The following is a 22980-nucleotide window of genomic DNA, read 5'->3' as shown; positions in this document are numbered from 1 at the left end:
TATCACATCTAATCTGTACAAAATCCACCTTAAAGTTCTTATCAAAATGTCATAAGGCTATGTGTTCAAAAATGTTACTTTGGTCAAAAAGACCAGTGATCAAGGAGTAATATTCCTAAAAATTTGTTCATTTTAACTTTAAAATTCAGCCCCATATTTTTTAACCACATACTTTGTGAGAAATTTTTACATTTACATAAGGTTTCATTTATACATTTTACATTCAACATGGTCAAAAGTTTCAGACAATGAGCTATATATATATATATATATATATATATATATATATACATATATATAGCCCATTCAGTGTCAGGAAGCTGGGTTTTTTGAGTCGGTGAGTGTGAGGGAACATTAAATTAGAATTCTTAGAATCACCTCTCTACCACTGGGACTTTCCTAGAGTCTAACTGACCTACTTCTTAGTTTTGGCATCAAGTTATTATTGTGCATGAGTGTGGGGGGCGGTGAAGCTGGGATTGAACTCAGGGCCTTGTGCAAGGTAGGCAAGCACTCTACCATTGGACCATACCCATTTCTATACATACTAAATGATTATTGAAAAGAATATAACTTTCAAATAAGAGTGACAGAAGATCCCCAAAATGTGTCATCATTAACAACAATAGGAAGATGCCCAAGAAAGCCTGTAATATACCAAGAAAAAAATGAAAATCTCTGCAAATAACCTTACCAACATTCATTTAAAAATGAAACAGTCTCATTGCTCAATAAGAGTTAGAAATTATCAAAACATATCTGCTCTATTTTTCTATTTGATATGCCATCTTTTGGCATTTCTGTACTGTAGTAATAGGTTTTGGTAATATAATTCAATGAAATTGAGCTGCCTACTATGTAATTAAATAAATGAACCATTTCTAGGCTAATGGGATTAATCAAGATAGCAAAAGAAGGTCAATTATTTCTCCAGTCACAGAGCAAAATATTTCTCCAGTCTAAGACCTGGTTTCCTGAATTATTTTGCCAGTTTCCTTTTTTTTAAGTTGAAGAAAATATTTATTCTATAAATGCCTAATATATAACCAACTACTATATTCATATGAAAATAGTTTTGTAAATTATGAATGAACAAAGTGATCAAGGTAATTATGAAACAGCAAAAAGAAGCATTAAAAATTCTACAACACATCAAGCCAGGAAAATGATTAAGTATAACTTTACATCTTAGAAGATGTAAGCAAATAGGATGTGTAGTCATGTCTTTACCCATGAAATAATACACAAACTATCCTCAGTTGATGATATTAAGATAAAACATTTGGGAGAAGTTTGATTTTAAAGGACAACAATTATACCACATACATACACACACAAATTTTAAAAAAAAAAACAGTAAAATGAGGTAGCCAAAGGAAGAATTTGAAAATTTTTCAAAATTTATTTTTATTGAAAAAGTAACTAATGGTCTGAAATTAGAGAAATATCAGTAGTTCCATAGAATCTGCTGTAGTAAATTTGCTTCAACTCGATCACATTTTTTAAAAAACTTTTTTTGTAGTTGTAGATGGACAGAATGCCTTTATTTTGTTTATTTTTATGTAGTGCTAAGGATCGAACCCAATGCCTCATGCATGCTAGGCAAACACTTTACCACTGAGCTACAACCCAGCCCCTCAATCACATTTTTAATCACAAACTGCCTCAGGTCTGAAATCTTTATCATAAGCAAAAAATATATCTTTATTATACTTTTTGGTGAAATGGTAACTGAGCATTTACTTTTAAGACCACTGCAGTCAAGGAATAAAATTTTACCAGGTTGATTTTAAAAGTGAAATTAGGCCACCCAGTGGTTAATGTGATGTACTGCATACATGAGTATTTATTTCCAAATCTGGACTGTGCAAAGTAACATTATAGTAAGACAAATTTGACCCCACATAAATTTTGACAATTAACAATTAACTAACTAAAATGCTAAAGAATGTTCTGCCTAGCAATCCATAAACAAAAGAACATTTCTGTTTGATTCTTTTAGAGTATGCACTGCCCTAAATGAGAAAAAAATTATTACAAAAGACTGTCAAAATAGATTATACATTTAAGCAAGGGCCACCTTATAGACCATAAAATCCATATTCCCTATATTAAAAGATAAAAATGGAGGGCAAAGTTTATCTGTTTTCCCAAAGCAATATCTCCAGTTAATGCACACCTGATTAAAAAATCATTTCCCATATTTTGTTAAAATTTTACCCCCACATATTAGCTACAAATAACATAAAAAAATTGCTATGCACAACCAATGAAAAATAAAATCTTGCAAAGTAAATGCTGGCTTTCACCTTTTCAGTTTAGTATACTCATTTATCATTTCAAATATAAATACCATAATACATTACTAGTGAATAGGCTTTGTAGGTTGGTGTGTTTTTAGACAGGTTCTCACTACATTACCCAAGCTGGCTTTGAAGTCACAATCCTCCTGCTTCAGCCTCCCAAGTAGTTGGGATTACAAAAATGATCTTTTAAATTTATATACTTTTTATTGGTATATTATAATTATACATAATAGTGGGCTTTGTTATTATAAATACATATGTTCATAACATGATTTGGTTAATTTCATTCCTTAGTAGCTCCCTTGCATAATTTTCTTAAAGTTTATTTTTAATGGTAGAACTAGTTTTTAAAAACTAAAATTATTGCAGAAATATTCTTAAAAATCAAGTAAATAATAGATAAGTCAATAATAGATACCCCAATTTTAGTGTTGCCTGTAAATTATGTCATAAAAACCCCCAGTGAGATCTAAAACTATTTTAAGTCTCAATACTAAACAAGCCTTTTCCTTTATGTAAATTTCAATGACAGATTCTACAGCTATTACAAAAGATCAAAAGAGCCAACATTCTTCAGCTGTTTCACACTTGAGGTATCATTTGGTTTTCTACTTTTAGGTGTTTTTTTCAGATCACACAGAAAAAGTATATTATAGGATTTATGCCTATACTTGTGCAAAAACTTTTACACAACAAAGTATAGTTTTCATTCAAATTCTTAAATGGTTATATACTGGAGATCTGAAAGTACAACTTGAAATAACTGATTTCCTTCTCTTTCTACTATACATTGAATTCATATATATTAAAAGATTCTTAGCCAAAAGAGTGGACTTTGATGAACAGATTATTTCTTCTTCAAAACATTTCACATTCCATTATCTTCTAAGACACAGAATCATATTACATATATAAGAAATACAGTTTACAGCATGAAACTCACTCAACTATAAAGACCCAAGAAATGCACCATTCAGAGATGATAATTTCTCACTGCATCCTCTACCTGTATACTCCCCAGGGGGGTGTAGTTTCATTTCAGCATGCTTAATTATCCCAGACATATAACCATATAAATCATTCTATAATGTTTCAATTAAATTACACAGCTGAGAAGGAATAAAAGCCAACAATACAATCAATGATTAGATCTCAAGCTTACAGTACTATCAATAAAAGAAAATAATTTATACAGACAAGATATCATTAAATAATTTCTCCCTTCTGGTATACTATTATGGAGCATACACAACTATGAAATGAAGAAAAGTCAGAAAACCAACTGGAAGGAGAGGGTTTTGACATTCAAACATGTCTATAACTTTAGCTAAATGCTGATAACAGAATTAGACAAGAAACTGTTTCAAATAAGATTAATATCAATGTTAAGTAGATAATGATACACATCATCTACAAATAAATTTCTGTAATTGGCATGTTCACTTTCACTTTGCATAATAAAGTTATTTTTAAATATTTTTTAGATTCAAAAATTCAAAAGGCTTAAGCCAGTACTTCCACAAACATAATTATAGGAGTTGTCAATTTGTCTATCTCCTGAAGATGGAAAGCTTAATTGAGTTCTTGAATTTCTGGACTAGTAGTTCTAACCTAATGATTTTACCTTCTCCCACCATCAAAAAAAAAAAGACATTTGGCAATGTCCAGAGGCACTTTTGATTGTCATGGCTGTGAGAAGTGGGGCATTTTTGGCTTCTATTGACCAGAGGACAAGGATGCTGCTGAACATCCCACTACAAAAAATCATTCAATCCAAAATGTCAATAGTGCCATGGTTGAGAAGCTCTTTATAAAGGGATTAGGGGTGTGTATGTGTACTCACATTTGTTCCACCTCAAGGGTTTGTCTTATACTGCAGTTGCAGTATAAATAATAAGCTAATAATAACATATTTTGTGCTGGTTTCTGCAGAACCATCTTACAGCAGATGCTTAATATATTAATAAAACAAAGAATTTGTGTAGTTATTGCCAATTTTAACTCAAATCTTCTATAAATGATTCCTGGTACTAAATTTCAGGAAATACAACTCTAGACTAAAGACTGAGTCTCTGGATATAAATAAATAACAATATTTGGGAATTCTGCCAAACATTTTTTCAGGTTTATTTATAATACTGAAAAGGCACTTCAGATTTTTCTGATTTCAGGGATTACTCCAATTCAGGAGTAACTACTTCTTAGTATATAAATAAGACTTAAATGCATACATTCAGTCTAGCACATGTTTCAACAGCCCCCCCCCCAAAAAAAAAGATGTGCCCTACACCTCTGTGCAACACCTAGGTAAAGTAAGAATCAAACATGGACACTCAAGATATTAAGTGTATAAAACACATTGTTTTAAGACCAAGCTCCTGGTAGTAACAGTGTGACATCTCCCAGCAGACGATATTAAGAATATATACATAATGCTCAGAACATGAGAATGGTAATAACAGAAAAGTTCAAAAAGACTCTTTCCTCAGCTATTCCTCAGAGGATTTTCCATAACCTTTCAAGGTAGCAAAGTTGGCAGAGGGATGCCCGCCCTGGTTTGTCACGGAGTTCCTGTTTTGACTGGCACTGTAATTCAGAAAAGAGAACCCCATTTTCAAGTCATCCAGGCAGGACACAACCACTTTACCTGCGTAGAGTATTCCCCAAGAGTGCACAGACTTACCTGGGAAGAAACCTCCCTCCAAGAAGTGAATGTGAGAGATTAGGAATCTAGACGTGCGCTATGGGAACAATCAACTCAAAGGAGCAACCTGAGTATTTGTTACTTTCTCTGCGTCTTAAACACACTAGTCCCACACGTCGCGGCTGCGCTTCAGCCAACGGGGATGAATACGCTGTATGGCAGCGAAAAGGAAAACCTCTGCTCCGACTGGGGAGGGTCTGGTGTGGGGACAACCAGACAAGAAAGAGAATCGGAACGGAGACTGTGCCGATAGGCCTGGGCGAAAGGGATGTCACCCACCTGCGCGACCTCTTCGCCATCCTTCAAGTACCGCATAGGCGCGGGCTGGGCGGGGACGCAGGTCAGCCTCCTCCAGCCTCAGGAGAATGCTCCTTCTCCCCGACCCTCCCGCCTCTTCCCTCGCTCTTTCCCCGAGGCGGCCGAGTGCGGAACGCAGGTCCTCCGCAGGACAGGACGGAGGGACAGAGGGGCGGACCGCGACCCGCCCCCGACTCGGGCGCCGCTCCTAGCCCCGGCCCGGCCCGGTCAGGGATGCCCCCAACATGTCAGGAGACGCGCTCCCGCCCTCCGCTGGCCCCTCCCGCCGCTTCTCAGCCTCCTCGCTGCGGTCCAGGCGCGGCTCCGCCGCGGGCGCCGACCCCCGCCCTCTCCCCGCAGTGAGCAGCTCTGCAGCGCTCGCAGCCTCCTGCAGGGTTTTGTCCGCACCGCCGAATCTCGCGCCCAGCCTCCCTCAAGAGCCGCCGTTTGAATCTGCGCACGCGGCCCTAAACCTCATTGGCTGTGACGGCTGCACGCGGGGGGGCGGGGGCGGGGCGGGGAGCGCGCGCGCGACTGAGGGCGGGGTTGGGGAGCTGGAAGCTGGGACTGGAACTCGCGGGAGTCGGGGAAGGAGCGTGGAGCCAGGGGGAAGGGCCGCAGGCGGGGCTCGCGGGCTGCGCTGTGACAGGACCCGGAACGCGCCGAAAGCCGCACCACAAGGAGGCAGGTCGCCGGGCCCGCGCGGGGCCTGCTGGGAAAGCGAGTTCTTGCGCTCTCAGAGAAGCAGGTCCGGAAGCGGCAGCTGGACTGATCCCGCCGCCCCAAACTTCCCGGGGTGAGGCGGACCTTGCCCTTGGGGTTTGGGCGGACCCTGGGCCTGACAAGCGGACGTCTCTGCAGGCTTCTCTCCACCACAGTCCCTCACTCCTTGGGTATATCCCGCCTTACTAGTTAGGAGGCGCGGTCTTCGTATTTGAAACAAATCTAACTATAAAATTTGCGCAGTCGTTATTTTTTATTTTTAAACTCCGTCTGCTATTATTTTTGTTTATTTTTATGTGGTGCTGAGGATCGAACTTCTGCCTCACATGGCTAGGTGAGCACTCTACCACTGAGCCACAACCCCAGCCCCAGCCGTTATTTTTTAAGCAAAAAATGTGAGCTATTTTTACCCAGACATCATAGCTATGAAACAGGGGAAGATTCTGTGGCAGGAAACGAACTATAACTTATTTTCCTCAAGAATTAACAGAAATGTGACAAATGAAAAACATTTTTAGCTGGAGACGTGCTTTGTAGCGGGAAAAGGAAATGATCCATGCCTGCTGCTGGTCCCCGAGGTGGTTAATCCTGTACCTAGCTCTGCAGGAAATAACTGATTTGTGCGGTGGAGGAGTTCTGAGCCTGGAGAACTATTCAGGAAGATAGGAGTGGACTGGAAATTTTGCCCACACAAATGAGTACATTAGTCAATCTTAGAAGGTGACCTTTTGCATGAGAGTCGGGAGGAAGGGCGTACTGTACCAGAGGAGCTTCAAGCAGTTGCAGCTACTAGAGATTTTAGGTCCAGTTTAAACTAAGAATTGCTCAGTTCAAGTAGATTAACTATAGTAACGATCAGAACCAGTTAAGAATCCAAATTTGCAAGGCAACATGCTCTACTGCATAGAGCACTGAACCACATGTTCATATTGTAACAAACTTGACATTTTTCTATTTTGAAATTTACACATCTTTTGCAAATCAGAGATGCAGGTGCAAATATTAATTAAAAGGAGCTTGCATGCTTCACTGTCAAACACAGATCTTTTCTATAGTTCCTTTTTTTTCAAGGTATATATTATGGGAAGGTAAAGCAGATTTTCTTTCAATTCTTTCCATACAGGGTTGCTGAGTCACTTAAACTAATTTAGAAATCAGTTTCTAAATTTCATTAGATTCCAAATGTCATTTGGATTCAGTGTTTTCATGTTTATTCCTGGGTGGGCTCTGCTTACATTCTAACAGAAAGCAGAGCCTCTGCTGTGTTTTGGGCTAGTCATTTTTTTTTTTTAATACAGAATACCTTTATCGAGCTTTCAGGCAAGTATTTTTGATTTGACAGTAAAAATTCCCCTCATTTTACAGATAGAGAAAACAATTTCTCACATAAACGTTGAAAAATCATTTAAATCAGTTATAAAACTCAAGACAGTGGAATTAGTTCATAGTCACCTAACTAAACATTCTCAAATGTCTCATTTATGAATTGGGGTTTTCTGTAACATGACACATACTTAAAGGTTTTATTCAGAGTATATAAAGAACTCTCAAAACTCAAGCATGAGCCAAGCGGGGTGGTGCTCACCTGTATTCCCAGTGGCTTGGGAGGCTGAGGCAGGAGGATGAGGAGTTCAAAGCCAGCCTCAGCAAAAGTGAAGTGCTAAGCAACTCAGAGGGCCCCTGAGTTCATCCCAGGTACCAAAAAAAAAAAAAAAAAAAAAACCTCAAGCATGAGAAAAGAGAAGCACCTGAAAAGTAGGCAAAAGACTTAAACAAATACTTCACCAAAGAGGATATATAAGTGACAAGCACATGAAAATATACTTCACCTCATTAAATCATGAGAAAAATGCAAATTAAAACCACAATGAGATACATATATTTTAGAATAAGAAACTGACTATATAAGTATTGGTGAATATGAAATTTGCTGAAACAAATATAACTTTCATGCATTGCTAATAGGAATGCAAATGGTTCAGACACTTTGAAAACGTTTATGGTGACTTTATTTGTAATCACCAAAACCTGAAAATGCATTAAGGGACATTCTTTCTTACTTTTACTCAACTAAGAATTGGTTTTGACTAGTCTATTAATGACTTTCAAGACTTCCCACTGATCTTACCTTCAAGGCATAGAGAGAACTGATTATCAAAGGGAAACAGGTGCTAAAGGCAAGTGTTGGAAATTTCTTTGAAAACTGTTTTACCTTTAAAGAACTCATATAAAAAATTTTTTTCTACTCTATGATAAATATATTGACATTTTTATATATGTATCAGTGGTAGAGCTCCTGCTTAATGTGCATGAGGGCCTGGGTTCTATCTCAAGCACAGCCAAAGAAATTTTTTAAAAAGATCTTACTAATTCACTTTCTTATTTAAATCTTCGAGTAAATTGCTTCCCCAGGAAGATAATGTTGACATGGCTGTGCCTACTTCTACCCATCCTCTACAAATGAAAGGTCAAATACTCTCAAAGTTTGCTTAAGCTAGTTTGAAAAGCCCTAGTTGATATAGTACCTAAGAGACTATAGATTTTTTAAAATATTTTTTAGTTGTTGATGGATCTTTATTTTACTTATTTATTTATATGCAGTGCTGAGAATCAAACTCCAGTGCCTCACACATATGAGGCATGCGCTTTACCACTGAGCTGCAACCCCAGCACAAAACTATAGTTTTAATAGATCTGTATACACAATCATTCCCATAAGGGGATTTTTGTCAGTTTTATTTACTGCTATATCCCAGTCTCTAGAATAGGGACACAGCCATATGCTAAATAAACTAAGAATCTGTAGAATAAATGAAAAAGAGCAAATAACAGCAAACATTTGAATAAATATGCTTGGAAGGATGTAATAAAGTATGAATTAAAATAGATATTAACATATCCATGTTATGACTACTGAGGTAGCAAATTTTTTCTAAATTCTGCCAAGAAGGTTTGAATAATTCCTTGATAAAGATATTGAAAACTGGTATAATCCTTTTGGAAAACAGTACTGGGCAAAAGCCCCAGATAATTGCACAGGCTTTGACAGATATTTTATCTTAAGAAAATAATTCAATAGAAGAAAAAAAAAAAAGAGATATGTTTGAATGTTTATAGTAGTGTATTCAATTAGATCTCCCATCTGGAATGATTCACATTTTGATAGTAGTGTAAATGATTCATCAGCATGAAATAATAATTATATAAGCAGTAAAAAAGAGTATAAAATTGAGAAGATGCCATTAAATGGCTATTATACTGCTGGGCCCCTCTAGATTATATATATATATATATATATATATATATATATATATATATATGCATTTGTCTTAAGTAATATTCACAAATTCTATAATCATAACAACTCAGTGAAATAAGTATCATTATTTCCATTTACTTTTTAAATTGGGTAAAATGAGTACCAAAAAACTATTGTCTAAAGGCGTATCCAGAATCAAAACTGGAATTAGAACCCAGCTCTCACTCTATTACCTTAATATCTATGGGCACTCAACTAGAAATTACTATACATGTAGTATAGAGACAGGAAGATGTAGTACAAAGAATATTGGAACTGTATATTTACTATGATGTTGTTTATGTAAGTAAAAAGTCAAAGTGATGCTATTCTAGGAAATTGTTTATGGAATGAACAAACTATTAACTATGCTTTACTATGAAGAAAGGAATAAGATGAGGTAGGGTAAGCTTTAGCTTTTTGAATTTTTGAATTTTTTATTTATTTTGTGTGTGTGTGTGTGTGTGTGTGTGTGTGTGCTGGGGATTGAACCCAGGGCCTTACACATGCTAGGCAAATGCTGACCTATATCCTCAGCCCCAGCTTTTAACTTTTCACCTTATATATTTTTATGTATTTTTTGACTTTTTTAAAAAGCATGAATTCATGTTAATTTTTTAATTTTAAAAAATGAATAGATGCTAAATTCCAAAAATATCTGAAAATCCTAGCAGGAAATAGCAAAGTATGGGATAAGCTCTAGTTTGGATCTTGAATGCTTTCTAAAGGCCTATGTGTTAAAGGCTTGGTCCCCATGGCAGCACTACTGAGAAGTGGTAAAGCCATTGAGAGGTAGGGCCTACAATGAGGTCATTATGTTTTGGGGGTCATATACCTGAAGGGGATTGTGAAACTCCAGCCCCTTCCTTTTTCCCCTCCTTTCTACCTACTTCTAATGTAAGTGGTTTTGCTCTGCCAAGCACTTTCATCATGATATGCTGCCTCACCATAGGCCCAAAACAACAGTGCCAACTAATCATGAATTGGAACTCTTAAAACTGCGAACCAACATAAACATTTTCTCTTTATAAGTTGATTATCTTAGGTATGTTTTATAGTAATGGAAAGAGAACTGACACAGTATATAAAGCTTGCCCCAACACTGATAATGCTTAAAAATGTGGTATGGCAAAAATCATGAAATCAAATATTAAGTATTCAATCTGAAAACAAAACTCAGGCTTAGAACTATATCTTGTATACAAAAATGTTTGCTCCAGCCTCTCTCCCTTACCATCAATACTTTTGCTAATCTCTACTCTGCATTTATGGTGCTACTTAAAATTTGATGAAAATTAGAATTCTTAGTTTTGCTTCAAAATTTAAAAGGAGTTATAAGAGCAAAATAAAATGTTTTAATGCATCCATATTTCAACCCATACTACATACACTACCTTTTTGGAACAGATGGAATAATGGTTTCCCAAAGATGTCCATGTCCTAATCTCCAGAACCTGTGAATGTGTTACCTTATGTGCCAGAAAGAATATTGACATGGAAAGAGTCAGGTGGGTCCACTGTAATCACAAGGGGATTTAAGAGCAGAAGAGGGAAGCAGGAGAGTTAGAGAGAGATTAGAAGATGCTACATCACTGACTTTGAAAACAGAGGAAAGGGCCATGAGCCAAGGCTACCTTCAGAGGCCAGAAACAGCAAGGAAACAGATTTTCCTCTAGATCCTCCAGAAAGGAGCACAGTCCTGCGAACACCTCGATTTTAGCCCATTGAGATCCTTTTCTAACTTCTGATCTCTAGAATCTTAATATAATAAGTTTGTATTGCTTTTAGTCACTACATTTGTGGTAATTTCTTGCTGCAGCAATAAGAAACTGATACATGTTCTCTGGAATTTTCAACATTTTTGACTTGTAATTAAAAAGGTAATGTTTCTCTTTAAAAGTGATTTTTCATAGTGTTCAAATTTTAGTCTTTACTTAAATAAATAATCCTACTAGCCAAGAATTCAAAATGAAGACTAGGAACTCCAAGTTAGAAGAGTACTTAAAGAATTAAAAACAGAAATAATTTACCAGCCCTAAAAATCCTCAAACCAGGGTTATCACTCATTGATGGGAAATATGACATCACATAGATATGAATATGTGTGCTGCTCTATATCTAAGCTTTCTAATTCTATTCTGAATGTCATCATCTTCCACTTTATCAGGGACAATAATATATCTTGTCTTTTTTTCAGTCTCCCTTTCTTCACTGGCGTTGCATATACAGGCATCCCCAAAGGGAACTGTGAATTTGGAAATTTTGGGGGAATCTGTGGTTGTTGAAGGTTGGTACTGACAATTAGTATAAGGGGGCTATTAATACCTAATTCTTGCAATGTTTGAGACAGTCCTGCACAAGGAAAAAGTATCCTACATTTCATTCAACTTTCAACCAGTCACATAAATGAAACACCTGGTTATAATTATTTAAGCCTACACCCAAATTCCTTTTCACACATTAACATAAGTACATGAATTTTTTATACTATTTTAAAATATACATGAGTAGGTCAAGAAATGCCAGGAAAGATTGTATTTTATTTTGTTTTGGACCAAGAGTCATTTCCTCATTTAAAAAAAAAAAAAGTCACATCACTAAAAACAACACAGCTCAAGGTCTTGAGACATTAATTACAGCACCAGTGTCTGCCCATATTTGTACCAATTATGTCCATAATGATTCTACATCAGCTGGATGAGTTGTGCCTGAGACAGGTTTTATTATAAATTTCTTCTGTATATTATGGGTAGAGCAGTGTATTTGTCCATTTTTTGTTACTATAATGAAATACCTGAGATTTATTAAGCTCACAGTTCAAGTCAAGTCCAGAACCACCGCTAGCATGGGCCAAAGTGTAGAGGGCATCAAAATGGCAAGAACATGTGTGGGAAAAGAATATATCTCAAAACCAGAAAGTCAAAGAGGCTGGAGTCCCACAGGCTCTTCCAAGGGCCTGCTCCCAACGACCTAAAAATCCCCTACTAAGACCTGCCAAGGTCTGCCATCTCCCACCATAACACCAAGGACCAAACACATGAACTCTTGGGGACACACTCAACTATATCCAAACCACAGTAAGCAGTAAAGCAATTTTTTAAAAAATTGTAAGTTATCTTGGAATTTCATATTAGTAAAGTCCCTATATCTAAGAATAGAAAATATCATTATAAAGAGAGTATATGGTCTCCAATAGTGACGACATAATTTCTCTAAGTGATTTCATCCATCCATTCATTTCTCCCATAACTCTGTCTGCTATCTTCCCTTTTTCCCTTTCAGTCAAACATCTTCAAAGAATATCTTGACTCCACTAGCCAATCAATCTTCAGTCCAACCTTTTTTTTTAAAGGGAGAGAGATTTTTTTTTTAATATTTATTTTTTAGTTTTCAGCGGACACAACATCTTTGTTTGTATGTGGTGCTGAGGATCAAACCCGGGCTGCATACATGCCCGGTGAGCATGCTACCGCTTGAGCCACATCCCCAGCCCTTCAGTCCAACCTTTACCACCACTCCATGAAAACCCTGTGAAATCAAATGGATACTTATAGAAAGCAATCAGTCCTCATTTTACCTGAACTTTCTATAGCATTTGACTTCATTTCATCCTTTTATTTTAATCTTGTATTCCTTGGTTTCCATGATTTCTAACCCTCAAACTCCTTTGTAAAGCCTGCTCTTCAAATGTTGATTCTGTCTCTCAGTTTAGAGATCTAGGTTCGAATCTGATCTTGCTACTATTTCATAAGTTAATGTTCTTTTAACTAGTTCTACCTATAAAAGTTGTAAAAAGGAACAATTTAGAAGCAAAAAGCAATCTAGTAATAAATGAAAGTGTTACACTTGGGACTGCTTTTAAGAACAAGCAGAAAGGTTAAAAGGCGAAGTAACTTTAAATATTTATTTGAGAGTTTATAACTATATAATGCAACAGAATAAACATTTGATTAAAATTCAGGAAACCTGGGAACTTAGAGTAATTCAGACAATATTCTTGAATTATCTGTACATGTCTTGCTTTTCATGCCTCTGTGTGTGTTTGCACATAATTATCCTTTGTCAATTATGTTCTTTGCCTGTGAGACTTCTATTCACCCATCAAAGTTCACGTTACCCTCTCTGAAAAACTACCTATCACCCTCTAGCTATACAGTTAATCATTTTCTTCTACTTCTGTCCCTGGGATATATTTCTGCTGATACTCATCACATTTAGATATAATGTATGTATCTCTCTCACATCTACTGGACTATCATTTCTTATTTATCTCTGTAGTCCCATTATATAGAATGAATAGGTGCTCAGTAACTGTTAGTTAAATTGAAGTAATTGAAAAAGATTAATACTAATAAACATTTTTCTCCCCTAGGTATAAGAATTTCCAATTATTATTTATAGCACCAGGGGACTATGTTCTGCAAGTGAATTTTATATTATACTTTTACCTGCCTACTTCAATAATATATATGGATATATACAAATGGACCAACTTTACATTAATTTGTTTACTGTGATATTAATCTGTAAATCAACAGAGAAACAACAAACAAGCTCCATATCCAATATAACTACATCTATGAGAAGGTGCTGACGGTTACTCTCAACCATAAAAGATTCTCTCTTCCCACCCTCTGTGTTACTGAGTATTAGACACAGGTCCTTCCATATACTAGGTAAGCACTCCCAACTGAGCTACATCCCAGCCCAAGACACACAGCTTTTAAAAAATATTTTTAGTTGTAGATGGACACAATACCTTTTATTTATTTTTATGTGGTGCTGAGGATCAAACCCAGGGCCTCGAACTAGGCAAGTACTTTACCGTTTAGCCACAACCCCAGCCCCCCAAGACATATATTTTATCCAATTAAAGTTGAGCTCAGGAATCCAGAAACTTGTGAAAGCCAAAAATTAAGTTAATGGAAATTTAAATCTAATAAGGAGAGTGATCGAGGTTCTAAAACATTGAGGATTTCATTATACACTACTTACAAGCTAAATTAGTCTGTTATTGGTTCTTGGATGCCAAGCAAAAGACACCAGATTTTCTTAGGTAAGAGACAAAGGGTTGTTATTATTTACAGCACAGCAAAACTATGAGCATCAGCATATATGTGTCAGTTCTCTTGCCTTCAGGTCCCAGGGGGCAATGTGATGGGCCCAGATGAATGTTATGCACATAGTGGATTTGTGCTGCAGTTGAGAAATAACTGAGTTTGGGAAATCCACCATTTCAATAGTAAGCACTAGTAAGCACTAAGCAAACCTGTTTGTTTGTGGGTGAGATGCTACCACATCTCTAAAGGTAACTAGCTGCAGAACAACTATTAGAAACACCCTGGGCAAAAGAGGAGCCAAGATTTTGCAAACTTGATACACCCAGCAAGACTTGTGTAGATGTATGAGAAGCCCAAGGAAAACTCTTTCCAGATAGTAACCTCACAAACATATTTTAAATGATAACCCTGTAGTCAAATTACTTGAATGTCTTTTTTTGTCTTTTGTTTTTACACATTAAAAGAATCAATGAAAAACAAAGAGTAGTTTTTAACTTATATTTTTAGCATTGGTTCTTTGGCAAAACAATAACATCCTTCCTTTGAAGTCAAAATGTAAATTGTTTGCCAAATCCTGGAGTCATCTAAAGGAGACCAAAACAAACAATATTTTGAAAATTATCCTTGCAATTTCACTACAAATATATGACCTTGATTTTTGGTTCAAAATGGTCAATGGAATATACATTTATTATGTCTTCTCCAAACCAAATTCATGTTAATATGATAAAACATAAAAGGGAACAAACCCAAATCAGCTAAGGAGAAGAGTAGCAAGAAGAATATCTTTGGACCTCAGTTACTAATGTATATGTGGAATACAGGAGACAAGAACATACTGGTGTATAAAACATACTGATCCCTGGGATTAGGGCATAGCTCATTGGTACAGTATGCACTTAGCATGCAAGAGGCCCTGGGTTCAATTTCCAGCATGTGCATGCACACACACACAAACAACCATATTGATGGCAATAACCATGCCTTGGAAACTATACATATATATAAGATTGCAGCAAAAATAGGAACTGAATTTCACAGTGGGATCTTAAGACTCCAAATTAGGAAGTGAAGATATAGCAAGAGAGAATAGTGGGACATAAAACATGATAACTGATGTGTTCATGTGACCACTGGGCTAATTAATCTCCTTCATAATAGATTTCTACATTCTTCTTGTGGAGTAACTGCTGATGCCAGTTATTCCCAGGCAAAAAGCAAGTATCTCTTTAATTAATACTTTAATTAAATTAAAGTATCTTCCCTGGGAAAGCTCCAACTTCTAGCTGACATACCAGGAAAAAAGCTCTTACAACATTTGATTTAACCCTAATTGGCTATTAAGTTAATCAAACTACAGATGTCTTTTTAAAAAAGCAATTATGGTTTCAAAAACACCTTTTGAATACCATAAACCTCGATAATGTAAAAGTTGTAAGTAATAAAGTTGATAAAATTTAGGAAGTACAATGGGATAGTATATTTGAGAGTAGACTTGCTAATTTTCTCATTTTATATGCTGGAGAGACAAGAGATAGTATCTAAAGTTGATGGCTCAATAAACAGAATTAAGTATATTATTTAAAGTTATAAAGATAACCTAAATAGGGCAAAGACCTCATCTTCCATGAGGAGGAAATAAAATACTATTTAATATTGATAAACCAGGAGATTAGATCTATAAACACCTTATTTTTCTCACCAAAGAGAAATGGTTGATTTAACAATTGAGGCGGGTATGCTGGATGGCTTTATATTGTTTTAACCATGTGTGTATATTACTTTGAGAACAACTTAATAAGGGAAAAAGTCAGGGTCTATTTCAATGAGAAGTTTTTATGGATAACTTATTTTTCAGATATTGATCTAATTTTTTAAATCACTTTGCTGAACCAATAATAAATTAATAACATTGTAATATTTACTAAAGAGTCAAATCACTTTCCATAAGAAAGATTACATAACGATAATCTTAAATTGAAAAGGAATATCATTAAGTATAACTTAAGATACACATTTGGTTACCAGCCACTCTGGCAGTACAACTGCTTAAAGGAAAAGAGAAGGTGACAGATACTGGTAAAGGGCCATAAACATCTAGAGAAATGAAATGAGGCTTTCTATAATCCTGATAATGTTGAAAGAAATCAAAACTGAGGGCTTTCACCCCAATTTTGATTCTTTTTTTTTCTTTTGTTGTATGCAACACCAGGATACCCCCTGACGTTGTCACAAAGTTATGAACTCAACCAACTCCAATTCAATCCCCAGTACTTCCCCTCACCACCCCTTCCCTCCAACCCACTCCAATTCAATCCCCAGTATTTCTCCTCACCACTCCCTCCCTCCAACCCACTGATCTCTTTTCAATCCATTTAGTTTCTTTTAATTAGTTTCAAAATTGGATTCTTGCATTACTTTTTTGCTTATGTTTTTGTTATGCATTTATGCATCTAATTTACCTATTACTTCATTGTTTCTGAAGTTTTCACACACTATGCAGATTCTTACAACCAGTTTTTCTCTTTTCCTAGCAGCCCTATTTTCAAGTTTTCTCAAATTCTCATTCTTCATTCAACTAGGCCACCACCGGTAGTTTTGGGGTAGAATTGGGGTCTACACTGTGGCAAACATAATCATCCCATTTAATTTTGCTTGATGAACTGGACTTATAAGTAAAATCTTTCTGGAGATGATGAATTTTACCAACTTGATTTTTTTTTTTTTTTTTTTTTTTGAGGCAGGGTCTCGCTAAGTTACTTAGAGCCTTGCTAAGTCACTCAGTGACTTAGCAAAGTGACTTTGAACTTGTGATCCTCCTGCCTCAATCTCCTGAGCCATAGGATTACAGGCATGTGCCACAGCACCAGATGCCAATTTGATTTTTAAGTGTCCTATTGTTTAAGTATCAGCTAACGGATTATCTCAGGCAACATTCCTTAATGATGAGCAAGTCAGGTTAGTTTCTCCCACAAAGTAATCCCATACCACCCATTATTCCCCTTCTCTGTGCACTTAATAGTTGTATAATGGTGGCAGGAAGTGTCTTTCTCACCACCTTATTATTCCTGAGGCTTAGCAAAGATTCCACAATTTTCTAAGAGAGATGCACATGGTCCATAAATTATACATTAAGAAATATCGCCTTTGGGGAATTCTCCTACCAAAGCAACAGATATGCTTAGTTAATAATTATTCTTCATCCTTGTAGTGAGGCAATTGGGCTTTTTATCTATCCACTGATTCTCAAATTTATCCAGATTGGTCAACTTAGAAATTCTTAAACCTTTTCTGAAAGCTCCTCCAAATTTGTAGGCAGGAAACAAGGAAGGAATTTGGCAGGGAGGTTAGGGTTCAAAGAGGGAATTGTTAAGGAATGAAATTACAGTCAGATACTATACATTGAAATGAGTTCAAACCAGGTTGGTGTACCTCAAAACAAGCTATATTTAACAACAGATTTTATGAAGACATGAGCACCACATTTTACTTCTGTGCTAAATTATGAAATATGCATTGAGGTTAAGAGCAGAGACTGTGGAGACATAAACATCTGGATTTAAAAACCAGCTTTTATCTACTAACAACAGGACCTGTGTAAACTAAACTGTATCAGCTTTTTCCCTGAAAGATGGAGTGATGGTAACCAGCCACAAAGGATCATTTTAGGAATTATTGTATGTTAAAATATTAGCCTATTGTCTGGATGTAGGTAAAAGGGTCACTAGAAGCTACTATGAGTGTGGTTTTTGTTTGACTCCATCATTGAGATACTCTTAGAGCATGAAATTTGTCTCATTCAGAACTGTTTCCCCAGTTCCTAGAAAAGCTTAGCTTTTGATCAGTACTTGTTTTGAATGAATGTATGATCCAAGTATAACTACATAATATGCTGATTTCATAAATCAAATATAAAAATGACTCATTATACCATACATAATTTCTTTCTACATATAGAACCAACAAACAAGAATAATGCCCCCAGATTCTCACATAATTTATGTTTTCATTTGTGAATTATGTGGCATGACAACTAGACCAAGAACAGGTTTAATTCCAGTGAGAGGCAAATTTGAAGAGTCTGCAAGTTTTTCACCTGAGTGTACCATATATGGTTTCAAAAAACCAATTAAAGGGGCTGGGGATGTGGCTCAAGTGGTAGCGCGCTCACCTGGCATGCGTGCGGCCCGGGTTCGATCCTCAGCACCACATACAAACAAAGATGTTGTGTCTGCCAAGAACTAAAAAATAAATATTAAAAAATTCAAAAAAAAAACCAATTAAAGACTTCAATTTTTCTATAGACATTTTTAATTATTTGAAACAATTATTCAGTCAGAATTGCAGTTACTGGGGTCTAAAAGAGCCATTCAATAAAAATAAAGTTCATAATGAACTGTCATAGTAGGATGTTCATCTTTTATTCATTGAAGAGTTTTTGAGAGCTCTACCTTGATGTTCAGTCACCAGTGGTATGCATGCACAAGACCTCAAGTCCAAGACTGGGACAAATGTAGCCACAGCATAAAGCAAAGGTTATTATGATTAGTTTACTTGGGGCTCACACCCACGTTACCTGTTCCATCAGCATGACCCTCAACAAGAGAGACCATGATGACATTGTCAGCAGAACACAATGGTAACAATTGTGCAACCACAGGTTACAGCAGAAATGGAGGTGTTGAAAACTCCACAGCTTGACTCAAGTCACAGAGCACAGATTGTCACTTCTCCAGATTCTCAGTTTTGCACATGGTCAAAAAGCCCTCATATAAATAGCAAAACATACAAATATCCAGTTTTTAGTCCATTAGTGATATACCACAAATTAAACAAATTTTAGATGTAACAGAACTATGAGCCCTACATGTGAGGATTTATCCCACTTGAATGTAAACTGAACTCCACCACATTACTTTAACATATGACAATAACAGCAAATATGTGTTTACTATGTGTCAGGCACTGTTTTAATCATCAGATATGTGTTAACTCATTTAGTCCTCATAAGAACCCTAGGAGTAGGTGTCATTATCTTTCTCTGAGAGAGGAAACTGAAGCAGAGAGGTCACACAGTAGATGGTGTGCAAAGATTTGGACCTGGGAAATCTGGCATCTGAGGCTATATTCTGAGTTAAATGTCTACTCTAATAAATAGTAAACATATATACTAAAAAGTAAATGTGTTGATTGCTGAACTATACAAATGTAGTTTAGTACTGTTTTCTGTATTTCCCATCATTTCCTCATTAACAATAACCAGTACCTTTTAAAACACACACACACACACCACCAAGTTCTCTTTATGAGAACATATCTTTTAAGTATTCAGTAAGCATTATATGACCCCATTGTCTAGAAAAGTTCTGCCTACTCTTTTCTAATTGGGTCAATTTCATTTAGCTTTGAAATCTGCATTGGAGTATTATAATAACTCACTTGAAGAAATTTTTTTTAAAAAACTCAATACACTTAAGAATTTCTTTGTAAAACTCAACTATTTGCTCATGCATTATAATTTTAAGGTGTAATTCCAGGTAACTTAGGAATAAAATATTACTTTAAAATGCTAATGTGGAGAAGTTAGGGGAAAATCAGTATGTATTAACTTATAGTTTTATTATTGATATAAAAGAAAACTTCAAATTCTGTACAATGAGGTGTGCTGTAGAACACTATATTCTGTTATAATACACTATTACCAAATATTCATTACTCAAATGTAATGTATACAGCAATCACAAAATCAGAAAGTAATGGGTAACAGCTAGTGCCTTAAGCATAATATAACATCTATACTATTTTACTGAGCAGTTAAAGCACTTGCTATTTTTTCCTAAATATTTACATGAGTACTGCTTATTTTTAAATATTCTAAATAGCATTTCCCTCTAAAAAGAAAGACTCTCCAGTTCTTAACACTAATTCTTTAAAGTAAAATGAACCTGAAAATACTGATAGCCTTTTCAGTCTTTTATTGCTCTACCACAGGCATAAAGGCTCAGGAAGGGATTTCTGCAATCCAAAAAAAAGTATGCAATATTTTAAAATTTAAAATACTAAGTAATTGATACTCACAAGCAGGTAATATCAACTATAACTTTTTTCTTTACTAGTTTTCCTTTTCTTTTACAAGATAATAATCATTGTATTAATATTATACTACAAAAGCATGTAGACTTCATAATTAAAAAATTTAAATGTCAGATATACAATGGTATTTTCTTCAATAATTCACAATTTTTCTAAAACAATTTCTGCTATTTTGGAACAAATGTTAAAATTCCCACGATTTAAGTATCATTAATTAAATTGAATTGAAACACTTAGCATCCCAAAGAATGATCAAGAATGGTAGAACTTGCAATTAACACTGGTGATGATTCTTCCCTGTTATTTTAATCCTTCAATATATATTTTACTATGGTATGTTTTCATGAGTAATTCTGGTTTGAAAAATTATTAATTGTGAATAGTCTCAAGGTTGTGCAATTTTGTTAAATTATGATAACCTTAAAAAATAGAACATGTGTACCCAACTTACTTAGTATCTACTACTATTATAAAAGGTCATTTTAAATTCATATTGAGTGGAATTTAAAGCAGTTTGCAAAGGCTTTTTTCTTTTATGAAAATCTTACGATGGATATCTTGCTTTGAGAACCATGAAACTCTCAAAATCTGCCCTGCAATATTTTAAGTACGGGTTAATTAAAATTACTGTTCAAAAATGAGAACAAAACTGTATTTATAATCTGAAATAAACTTTTATGATATTATTTCTACATTGACCAATGAAAGAGAATTGATGATACAAGTTACAGGTTTATACCTAAAGGGTAGTTATTAGCGTGGTCTAAATATTTAGAGATATGTTCACTAGGAGTATTAGTAGGTAACTACATAAAACAATACTGTTATAAATTTTGCATCTAGTAGCTAACATGTGATAATCAGTGTAATTCTCAAAAATCTATTAGTAGTAGTATGTGAGTTGCTAGCAAGTAATCTTCCCTGAGGTAAGAGGCCATATGCAAAAGACACTGCTCTTTCCAATGAATTTGATACTTAAATAAAGGCAAATTAGGACCTGTGGCTGAAACAGCTGCATTTCAGATTGAGATCTTAATTGCAAGAAGTAGGCTTGATTGTAAAAATCAAACTAAAACTCATAGGAAAATATAAAGCAAATTTCAGTCAATAGCATTTGCTAAATTTCTCTGGCATCTACCCTAAAATTTTCTAATAAAATCCCTGAAACAGGGATTGGGTGTAGCTTAGTGGTAAAATGCTTACCTAGCATATGTGAGGCTCTAGTTTCAATCTTCACTATAGAAAAAAATATAAAAATACCTGCAACAGCCGAGTACGGTGGTACATGCATGTATTCCCAGCTACCTGGAAGGCTGAGGCAGGTTGATTCCAAGTTCAAAATCAGCCTGGGCAACTTAGCAAAAGTCTGTCTCAAAAAAACAAAACAAACAAACAAAAAGAAGGAGGGGAGTAGCTGGGGATGTAGCTCAGTGACAGAGCACTTACTTAGCATGGGAAAAGCCCTGGTCCAATCCCCAGTACTACCAAAAAAAAAAAAAAAAATTTTTTTTTAAAACCCTGGGTAGAGAATGGGCCATATGTTTGTTCTTTAGTTCCTTGGAGGTAATTACATTCTATCTCATATTTGGCAGTGTCTTGTTTCTTGAATTTTAATCATTTTCTCATTACCAATATTCTAAACTTAGATCACCTTCATCCCTACCTGGACTTTGGTTTGTCACCTCAAACTTGGTATGATTAACTATACAATGGATCACTGAAGAAAAAAAAATTCCAATATTATTTCAATGTTCATTGAAACACTGCAAATATAACTAAATTATTGGACTGAATTGATTATAATGTGACATCTAGAACTAAAAAATATTTTAGTTAATTTGAAATCTCTAGCTTGGACTCAAAAGATTCAGCAATATCACAACTCGTAGTACTGAAATGTAATCATGGGCTGGGGATATAGCTCAGCTGGTAGAATGCTTGTCATGAATACCCAAGGCCCTGGGTTCAATCCCCAGCACCACAAAAGAAAGAAAGAAAAAAAAAAGTTATCACTCTTCAGTCATATGAGCAAATTTAAGAGTGATTTAAAAACTTAAACCCTGTTCTCGAAATTGTGAGGATGATACTTGGTCCACTTATTAAAAACCATTCATTTACCCGCTCAAATATTCAGCTGATTTAAAGTAATTTCAAGAACTCTGATCAGTTCTCAGAACCAAGCCTTTTATTCCTTATCAAGGGAGAACCAAAATCGCTACTAATCATACCTAACTAGCTTCCTAAAAGCATTGCTGTTGCTAGAGAAAATAGAATATTGTCAGAGATTAAGTACATCTTCTAATGTTCACATGGTGTTATTTTATACTAAATATATAATAGGAGATAAAATTGTTTGATATTTTTACTTTAATGCTTTGAGATTCTATTTGGCAGTTATTAATTAAATATACCAAGCCACCAATGCAGAAAATATTTGTTATGGAAAGGTGATTACATAATTTACTTGGAAGCAGCACATTTTTGCTCAGTTTTCCTATA

General features: G+C 35.4%; 1 protein-coding gene across 2 annotated transcripts in view; it reads right to left on the bottom strand.

Annotated features, from left to right (window-relative positions):
- The window catches only part of Mybl1 (MYB proto-oncogene like 1), a 40394-nt gene extending 34677 nt beyond the window's left edge, over positions 1 to 5717 (bottom strand). The window contains exon 1 of one of the 2 annotated variants that reach the window (XM_046428624.2): positions 5290 to 5717. In XM_046428624.2, coding sequence (XP_046284580.1) covers positions 5290 to 5309 — 20 coding nt within the window. In that variant the 5' untranslated portion in view covers positions 5310 to 5717. The remainder of the gene's footprint in view (positions 1 to 5289) is intronic. The other variant, XM_046428623.2, reaches the window with a different exon arrangement.
- Between the last annotated feature and the right edge of the window lie 17263 nt (positions 5718 to 22980).

This window comes from Marmota monax, unplaced genomic scaffold, assembly GCF_021218885.2.
Source record: "Marmota monax isolate L192 unplaced genomic scaffold, Marmota_monax_Labrador192_F-V1.1 WCK01_AAM20220418_F8-fsc00044, whole genome shotgun sequence".
Lineage (NCBI taxonomy): Eukaryota > Metazoa > Chordata > Mammalia > Rodentia > Sciuridae > Marmota > Marmota monax.
This window is presented reverse-complemented; position numbering and strand designations above follow the sequence as displayed.